At 38.3% G+C, this 10,379-nt stretch overlaps 1 protein-coding gene across 1 annotated transcript in view; it reads left to right on the top strand.

The window, feature by feature from the left end:
- Positions 1 to 10,088, top strand: part of RRAGD (Ras-related GTP binding D) — a 23,776-nt gene extending 13,688 nt beyond the window's left edge. The window contains exons 6-7 of the mRNA XM_005872082.2: positions 3,974 to 4,122; positions 9,587 to 10,088. Of these exons, the coding sequence (XP_005872144.1) occupies positions 3,974 to 4,122; positions 9,587 to 9,738 (301 nt within the window). The 3' untranslated portion in view covers positions 9,739 to 10,088. The remainder of the gene's footprint in view (positions 1 to 3,973; positions 4,123 to 9,586) is intronic.
- Positions 10,089 to 10,379: the final 291 nt, after the last annotated feature.

Raw genomic sequence — 10,379 nt, 5'->3', positions numbered from 1 at the left:
GCAGCAGAGGTGTGATAGGGCGTCGCCTTCCCCTGATCACCGGGTTGCCTCCCGCCCCTGAAGGCTCCTGGACTGTGAGAGGGAGCAGCCTGGCTGAGGGACCGCCCCTCCAGTGCATGAGTTTTCATGCACTGGGCCTCTAGTAGTAGTATATTTATTTGGAAATTTTAAATGCAGGTTTCTTCATTGCTTACAACAGTGGTTCTCAACCTTCCTAATGCTGCGACCATTTAATACAGTTCCTCATGTTGTGGTGACCCCCAACCATAAAATTATTTTTGATGCTACTTCATAACTGTAATTTTGCTGCTGTTATGAATCGTAATGTAAATATCTGATATGCAGGATGTATTTTCATTGTTACAAATTGAACATAATTAAAGCATAGTGATTAATCACAAAAACAATATGTAATTATATATGTTTTCTGATGGTCTTAGGCGACCCCTGTAAAAGGGTCGTTCGACCCCCAAAGGGGTCGCGACCCACAGGTTGAGAGCCACTGGCTTACAATTTTTAAATGTTACAGTTAATTCTCAGAACATTACTTTATTAGCAAGAAATTCAGTTTAGAAAAACAGTAACTAAAAGTAGTACAAAGGAAGTTAAGAGTTCTGTTAAAGCATCTTTAACATTTGAGACTTAACACTTCTTAAAATTTTTCTTTACTGTTCTGGTAGGTTATAGTGAGTTGCATTCTTTTATAAAAAACTAACTTCTACAACTTACTTTGAAGTAGCCATGTATGTGCCAGTTTAAAATACTCTCAAAACTAAACACCTACATTTCCTTTAAAATACTCTACTTAAAATACTCTACAGCCTGGCCTTCATGGCTCAGTGGTTGAGGATCAACTAGGAGGTCACAGTTCGATTCCCAGTCAGGGCGCATGCTTGGGTTGCAGGTTTGATCCCCAGTGTGGGATGTGCAGGAGGCAGCTGATCAATGATTCTCTCTCATCAGAGATAGATGTTTCTATCTCTCTTCCTCTCCCTTCCTCTCTGAAATCAATAAAAATCTATTTAAAATAAATAAGTAAAATACCCTACAATTCAGGCAATTTTATGTAATCTGGTTTGTCACCCTCCCCACTTGTGATATTTACAAGATTAAAGGCATTAACTCTAAAATTAGTCAGATGAGTTTGAAGTCCTGGCTGTACCCCCATCATCAGTTTTGACCAAGTTATCTTATTTTCCCAACCTCACCTCAGTTCCTCAGCACTGAGGATTCTTGTGCCAGACAATATAATGCATAGTAAGAACTAGGAACGGTGCCCATCACAGAATACATGTTTAGTAAATGCTGGCTCTTACTACACAAAATGATAAGGATCATCAGCAGCTGAGTTATTATGCTTATCTATAATAATAAAAGTGTAATATGCTAATTAGACTGGACGGCCTTCCGATGAAGCCTGGGCTTCGAGGGCTGAGGCAGCCGCCACCGTTGCCTCAGGCGGCTGCAAGGGCCAAGCCCCTTGCACGACTTTTGTGCATCGGACCTCTAGTGTATTAATAAGGCTTATTTAGCAAAATTACAATTAAATCAGATTTCTGGTCAAGTATTTATAAGTTTGGGAAGCAAAAATAAATCAGAAAATGTATGCATGGTTTCACATAAGGGGAAGAGGTACAGGGAAGTGCTCCTTTGCCCATGAGGAAAGGATGCGTAATTCTTTGGTTACATCAGTGTTTCGAAGGGTCCAGTTTCAGTCATTAAGGCTGTGGGGATTCAGAACTAGTCACCCCAAGATATGTCTCTGTGGTATGCAGGTTGTTTCTTGAGCTAAAGGCAACTTTAGCCTCCGGTTCAAGAGAAGTTTCTGCCCCTCCCTTAACTACCTAGAAGAACTTGAATTAGGGGCCTTGCATATAATAAAAGACTATCAGTGATAACCTTTTTAAAAAATATATATTTTTTTATTGATTTCAGAGAGGAAGGGAGAGGGATAGAGAGATAGAAACATCACAGATGAGAGAGAATCATTGATCAACTGCCTCCTGCACGCCCCCTACTGGGGATCGAGCCGCAACCCAGGCATGTGCCCTCGGCCGGAATCAAACCTGGGACCCTTCAGTCCACAGACCGACGCTCTATCCACTGAGCCGAACCAGCTAGGGCAGTGATAACCTTCTTAACCCACCTAGATGGTAGGGCAAACTTTTATTTATTAAACATCTGTTCTTCTTATCATCCTGTACTGACCCTTTGAAGCCCCCAGTTACCTCATCCTTAGCTCAGATGTCCTATATTCCCAGATCTCCTCTTTCTATCTCCTGCATGTGGGGTCTCTCATTCTCTCGTGTATGGAGGGTTCCCATACTATGTAGATATTAAATTTGGTTATTTTCTCTTGCTCATCTGTCTCGTGTTTATTTATTAGACCAGTCAGAAGAACCTTGAGCTTAGAAGAAAACGTATTTCTCCCCAACAAAGTCATAATAATAATAATAGCAGTTAACATTCATTATGCATATTACATGGTCTCAGCACTATGCTCAGTGCTATATATGTATTATTTCATTACATTAGGAAACTTTGAAGTAATTACTGTTAGAATACAGATGAGGAAATTAAGGCTCAAAGAAGTTACTTAACTTGCCCATAGTAAGTAAGCTGGGATACAAACCCAAGTCATCTGTGTCTGCGGCCAAGTGAAATAAGCCAGTCAGAGAAAGACAAGTACCATATGATTTCACTCAATGTGGAATCTAATGAACAAAATAAACTTAGCAAAACAGAAACAGACTCACAGATCGAGACCAGATTGATAGCTGTCAGAGGGGAGGGGAGTTGCAGGGCTGGGTGAAAAGGTGTAGGGATTAAGCAAAATAAAACAAAACAGAAAACACCACTCCTAGACACAGGCAACAGATTACCAGTGGGAAAGAAGGTTGGGGGAAGGTAGAAGAGGGTATAAAGGTGCTAAATCAGTGGTTCTCAACCTTGGCTGCACAAGGTTGAGAACCACAGTGCTAAACGGTGATGGAAGGTGACTTGACTTGGGGTGGTGAACACACAGTACAATATACAGATGATATATTATAGAATGCTACACCTGAAATCTATATAATTTTATTAACAAATGTCACCCCAATAAACTCAATGAAAAAATAAAAACAAAACAAAAAAATTAGACTAATCTATTTATTTAACTTATTATTTTAAAAAGATTTCAAACCTACAGAAAATGTGCAAGGATAGTACAATGAATTCCTATAAACCTTCATTCGGATTCACCATTTTTATCAATTTGCCCTATTTGCTATCTCCCTCTTTTTCTATTCTATATTGTTTGTTTGTTTGTTCTGAACTATTCGGGAGTAAGTTGCAGACATCATGGTTCTTTGATCCTCATTACTTGAGCATCTCTCCTTAAGAACAAGGACATTCTTTACAGTTTAATGATCCAAGTAAGCATATTTAGCATGGCTACTTCACTCGATTATCTAATATACAGTCCATATTCAAATTTTACCAGTGGTCCCACTTTTACCTTTTATATCAGTTTTCCCCTGCAATTCAACATCTAATTCAGCATTTGGCTGTCATGTGTCTTTAGGCTTCTTTCATTTGGAACAGTTCTTCAGTCCTTGGTCTTTCATCAGACCATGCCTTTGACAGCCTGGTTATTTGATTATGAGAAAATGAGAAACGCTTGAGGGCCACGGAGGGGAGAAGAACTAACGCCCGCCGTCCCTCACCTGTGTTCCTCAGGTGTCTGGGGGGTTGCCCAGCTGCCACCACAGCCACTCCTTGTGTCAGTAGGAAAGTGACTGTCATACACTCTACATTCTTGTGATTGTGTGTTTCTGAGATCTTTAGCTGAAAGGTCTGAATGGGTAGGCTAGTTTTAATACATTTAAAGAAGTAAATCATTCTGTGTTAAAGCTGGTTTCTGTTGTCAGGTTGCAATTTATAGTTCTTTCTCGATGGTCAAATATATGTTTTGGTTTCTGTCCCCATTTAGTCTCAAAGAAGACGGAGCAGGAACCCCCTATGACAAGGAATCAACAGCCATTATAAAGCTGAATAATACCACAGTTCTTTATTTAAAAGAGGTGACAAAGTTCCTGGCTCTTGTTTGCTTTGTCAGAGAGGAAAGCTTTGAAAGAAAAGGTAATTATGTGTGTGTGATTCAGACTAATACTGTCTTCACTGCCTGTTGAATGTGGATGGAGAGCAGCGTGCCTCTTGAAGTTTGTAGACTTGAGTCACAGGCCCCCTTGATCAGTCAGCTTTGGGGACCCGTGAACCAGCCTGCCCTCTAGTGAAAGCTGCTGTGAGGTGGAAGTGGGCACAACCATCCACCAGGGGCCTCAGCTTTCCTGCTGGTGCAGCTAGCTGGGGTGCTGCCAGTCTGTAAAGTTCCTTACCAAGGGGAGGCCCCCAGCCTACAGCGAGGGCCGCGGCCTCCCTCTTGGGCCACACCTCGAGGAGGTTTTAGGGACATGTGATCACTTGTGCTCCCATGTGAAGGAGGGGACTCATACAACATCAAAGCTAGACGGTATTTAACTTGTGTTCAGCCTCTATATTCTTTAGTCCTCAAAACACAGGGATGGCACCATGATCCTGAAAACAGAAGACATGAAAACTCTTAATAATATCACCACATATCTTTTTAGTTTTATTTTAAAACCAAAGCAATTAACCTCATAAAAATATTCATTTTTCCCCTTGCTACCTAACCTGGGTAATACCTTACTACTGCTGCTATGAATTTTTTGCAACTAGGAAATGATTTACCAATTTGTTGCATAAAAATATTCCCAACAAAGTGGCAATAGTAACATTGACTGAAAAAGCCTTTTTTCCTTATAAAGCAATACGTGTTTATTTTAAAAATATTTAGAAAATTTAGGAATGTATAACAAAAACAAAATAAAACCACTCAATTTCACCATCTAGAGGTAAGCCCCATGCTAAATTTCTGAAATGTGCTTTCTTTCTCCTTTCCTTCCTCTCTTCCTTCATCTGTTCTTTCCTTCCTTCCAACAAAAGTGGGGCCAGGTGATTGTCTATATAGTTTTATATCCTGTTGTTTTCAAATTCATTGAGCATGAAAACATAATTTAGATTTTTTTTAAATTATAAAAGCAATAGATTCACTTAGAAAATTTATAAATAACAAATAAGCAAAAAAGAAATAATTACTGATAAACTTCTCACTCAGATACTCAATATTTTCTGTATCACTTTCCAGCCTTTTTCATATATACATATATATATATATATATTATCTTTATATATGAGATTGTATGATGAATACTACTTTATAACCTTCACTTAAATTATTATAGACATCTTTCCAATTTACTAAATCTTTTTTCCACATCATTTTTAGATTTTGATGTTATAAATAATCTATGATGACCCTCTTTCCACTAAATATTTTTGTACATCTTTGGTTGTTTTCTCAGGAAAAACTTTCAATGAATGGAATTACTTAGATCAATGGGTAGGCATGTTTTGGTGGCTTCTAATGAATCGTTACCAAAATGGCCTTTAGAAAGACTTTATGGGTTTACGCTACTAAGAGAATATGAGCGTGTCAATTTTGCTGTAGTTTCAATATTGGGTATTAGCATTAAAAATTTATAATTGAGCCCTAGCCACTTTGGCTCAGTCCCTGGCCCTAGTTGGGGCACGTGCATAAGGCAACCAATTGATGTTTCTCTCTCTCTCTATCTCTCCCCCTTTCTTCCACTCTCTCTCTAAAAATCAATGGAAAAATATCCTCGGGTGAGGATTAACAGCAACAACAAAAATGACAATTGAGCCCTGGCCAGTGTGGCTCAGTTGGTTGGGTGTTTGATTCCCAGTCAGGGCACATACCCAGGTTGCAGCTCTATCTCCGGTAGGGGGCATACAGGAGGCAGCCAATTGATGTTCTGCTCTCACATTGATATTTCTCTCTTTTCCCTTCCTCTATCTCTAAAAATCAATAAACTATTTAAAAAATTGATTATTGAAAAAGCTGGTATATCATTTAAATTTACATTTCCTTGCTTCTTAGTAAATGTATGCATGTATTCTCCCCATATTTACCTACTATTGCCAACCAAATTGCCTTTTGTGTCCTTGTCCTGTAAAATTTTTAATTAAATGGTGTTAATCTTTTACTTTTTATTTTCATCTTGCTGAAAGTAAGAACAGATTATATAATAAATCCATGGAATTTTGAAGATAGAACCATACCTTGTTTCATTCTCAATTACAGATGATTTTACCCAGACTCAGGACATAAGTGATTTTTCCCCAATATAAGGTCATACCACCAGTGTATGGCAGTCAGGCCTAAAGATTCCTGGGGTACTCCCTATGTGGAATCAGTGTTGTATATTGTTTAAAACCATTATATGTATATTTTCTTGGTTAAAGATACTTCCAGAATTTATATCTGATGATTAATATTTCATGTTGATTTTGGAAGCTAATAAAAGTTATACAAATAGTACAACTACAGCCCCCAAACCATCTAGGATGGTGGCAGTTTCTAAAAGAAATAATTTTGAACCAATTTTAGACTTCCAAAAAACTTCTGAAAACTGTAGTTTACATATACTCCTCATTCAGCTTCCCCAAATGTTAACATCTTACATACTATAGCATAGTTTTCAAAACTAGGGAATTGACATCAGTATAATGCTGTCAATGAAACTACAGACCTTGTGCAGAGTTCACCAGTTTTTCCAAAAATACCCATTTTCTGTTTCAGGATCCAAAATTGATTTAGTTGCTATTTCTCCTGGTCTCCTCCTATCTGTGACAATTTGTCTTCCATGATCTTGACACTTTTGAAGAGTACTGATCAATTATTTTGTAGAATGTCCCTCAAACTGGGTTTGTCTGAGATTTTTCACACAGTTGGAATGAGATAATGCACTTTGGTTAGAACACCACACAGTCCTGGCCAGCGTGGCTCAGTGGTTGAATGTTGACCTGTGAGCCAGAGGGTCACAATTCCATTCCTAGTCAGGGCACATGCCTGGGTTTCAGGCTCTTGATCTCCAGTGGGGGTCATGTAGGAGGCAGCCAATTGATGATTTCTCTCTCATCATTGATGTTTCTCTCTCTCTCTCCCTCTCCCTTCCTCTCTGAAATCAATAAAAGTATATTTAAAAAACACCACACAGAAATGATGTGTGTCTTTCTCTGTGCATCACATCAAGTGGTTAATGGTGTCTTGTTGCTGGTGACGCTGATGTTGACTTAGCTAAGGTAGTTTCTGCCAGTTTTTCCACTGGAAATTCCCTACCTGTCCCTTTGTCATTAATACATGCTTTCAAACTATGCAACTCCTGTTTCTTCTCACACTCTTGCCCACTAATTATAACCTTCACTGTGGATAGGCAGACTTTGTAGAACTTATTAAACTAAATAGAAACTTAGGTGTTAATGTCATAACTAATGAATGTAAATAAATAGGCAGACTAGGTGTAACCCCATCATGTTAAACTTGCATGCTTTTTTACGGTGACCAACCATCTCTATTTGTCTGGGACCAAGGGGGTTCATGGGACAGTAGACCTCCAGTAAAACTGGGCAAACCAGATGAGGTGGTCATCTTATCTATTAGGCAGCTGTCTTTAAAAAGAACCTAGGCTTATAAATGCATGGAGTAGTTTGATTTATTTTGTTGCTTTAATTTTGTATTGCTGAATCCTATTGGTGCTGATAATCAACACTTGGTGATTAGCTTTTCTCCATGTTTGTCTTCATCTGAGTTTTCATTAATGATCCCTGTGACTGCTTTGGCAGAGGAGATAGAATTGAAAGCAGATGCAGGACTCTCCGCCCTAGATGCACATTATAGGCACCTTGGGATGGGAGGCAGTTAAAAAATACGGACATCTGGGTCCTCCTCCATGTAATTAGAATAGAATTCCTGGGAGGGGAGCCTGGGGTTTGTTAATATTTTTGAACTTCCTTGGATGTTTTTAATACCCAGCTAGGGTGAGAACCACTGAACCAGAGAAAGGTTTGGGATCATCCTACAACTGTGTATGGTGGTGAAGGTAGTCCTTATTCTGTTCATGTCTCTCTTGTATTTTCAATGAAAGGGTTGAAATAAATAGCAAACTCTTTTTTTCTGAGTGCTTACTTCCTTTAAAAACTCCAGTTGTGAATTTTTACCATTTTACTTTTAAAACTCCACATGCAGCAAGATTACTGTTTTTAAAATTTTCCGCATTTAAAAATGTACAAAGATGACTAAGTTAAGATTTGTCAAAAACTATCAATAAGATGTCTCTGCAATTTCCCACGCTGAGTATTTGATTCACTCGTCCCATTGAAGCGGTCAAGCTGAGCTTTCTTCCTACGGCAGTTAGTTGCACATATGATAGGCAGAGACTTGTAAGGTTGTTCTAACATCTCATTTCCGAATTCCCACTAAGTAACATCACTTCTTTGCGCTTTGTTTCTCATTTCTGCCTTATTCTGCTTTATTTCTTACTTCTGCCTTATTGCCTCATTGGTTTTGTTACTTTTCTTAAACTGGATGCGTGGCCACTATCACTGCAGAAGCAGCAGAGGGCGCTGCTCCGAAGGTTTCCTGCTCCTGGAAGCTGAGGTGGGGGTTCCTCCAGTTCACTCGCACTTGTGTAACTAGTTTGAAGAGTTTCAATCCTTGGCTGGAATCTCAGTTCTTTCTTTGGGTTTCTGGAAGCATCACCTTAGTGGATGGAAATAATGGTTAGGCTAGTTGTTTTAATAAGTTAAAGATAGTAAATAAGGACCAACTGCCTATTTTAATTAGTGTAAACATAAGCCACAGCACTAATAAACTAGTGGTGAGGATGAAAAATACACTTAAGACTTTGCATTCTCTTTTATTCTATTTTTGTACTATTAATTAATTTCTGAAAATATAGTAAGATTCTACCCTACTGTTTCTCCATTAAAAAAAATCTTTATTGTTGAAAGTATTATCCATTTTAAATTTACATGATATTGAAGAACTGAGAGTGTCATTGGTTGTTGAGTTCCTGAGCTTGAGTTGACTGCTATCACTCTACTAGTAAAACCAGGGACTGTGCCTTCCCCAGGACTTATGACAGTGGTTTAAATACAATATACTTCCCGTAAATATTGATTGATTACTTATAATATACATCCCGTAAATATTGATTGATTACTTGATTGATACTGTGGCTTTGTTATCTCAGCCATACTCCAAGTCAGGGTCTCCCTCCACATAGAGTCAATTTAATAATGCCTTTTAGGGAAAAGTAATAAGTATTTCATTGAAGATAATAACTTCATTGCAAAAAATCTTTAATTCTGAAAGGTCAAAAAAATGTGTTCACTTGGCTCTTCAAATGTGTTGGGTCATAGACACCTTTGAAAATATGGTATATACTCTGGAAACTTCTTAGTGAGAAATACACATTCACAAGATCTTGCCTGCGATTCCTGAGGACCAGGTGCAGACTTCCCCGTTCAGTCTTTGGATCTTATGTTAAGGCCGCTTCTCTACTGCCCCCTACTGGTTGATCCTTGTCATGGTCGACATGAAAAGATGGATATTATTTCTTTCTATGTGACATTGCTAAATATTTTTTGTTTTCTTCTCCAGGGCTTATTGACTATAATTTTCATTGCTTCCGGAAGGCCATCCATGAAGTTTTTGAGGTGAGAATGAAAGTGGTGAAATCGAGAAAGGTTCAGAATCAACTGCAGAAGAAAAAAGGAACCACCCCCAATGGGACCCCTAGAGTGCTGCTGTAGGTGAGGTTTCAGGAACATCTTTTGAAATCAGGCCTTTCAGTGAGGCTGCTGCACTGTGTTGCACTAAAGGAAGAGGAAGAAGAGATTGGGACACATAACATAAATTTGTTGTAAAAATAAAAATCCTGTGACCCTCTTGATCTTTTCTTTTTTAAATAAAGCAAGCACTTTGAAGCAAAAACTTGTATACTAATAGTGAAGTTAAATCCACTGTAATTTCATGACATAAATGTACACTTTTATGGTCTGTAGTCAGAAAAATCCTGTGTGAGAACTGCCAGGAACTGTATATATTTTGCACTTTTTCATTGAACTAAACTTTGATAAAACTTTTCTAAGCTTTTTCTGTACTTGGTGTGAAGGACATGCATACTGTAGTTCTTAGCTATGGCAATCAGAAATTAAAAAGTAATGCATTAGCAATGACTTTTATAAACTTGGGGATCTTTGCTACCAGTTGTTGAGGGAAAAAAAATCATTTTTCAGTGGAGATGGTACAGATTGGGGCAGCAAGCTGTAGGAGCAATAAGAACTGTCCCTTGTTTGTAACTAATATACTTAAACAGGAGTTTTGATGAATAATATTAGCACCACACTTACCTAAAAATCTCTATAGCTGTGGCAGTGCTTCCCTACTCAAC

Source organism: Myotis brandtii, unplaced genomic scaffold, assembly GCF_000412655.1.
Source record: "Myotis brandtii unplaced genomic scaffold, ASM41265v1 scaffold365, whole genome shotgun sequence".
Lineage (NCBI taxonomy): Eukaryota > Metazoa > Chordata > Mammalia > Chiroptera > Vespertilionidae > Myotis > Myotis brandtii.
This window is presented reverse-complemented; position numbering and strand designations above follow the sequence as displayed.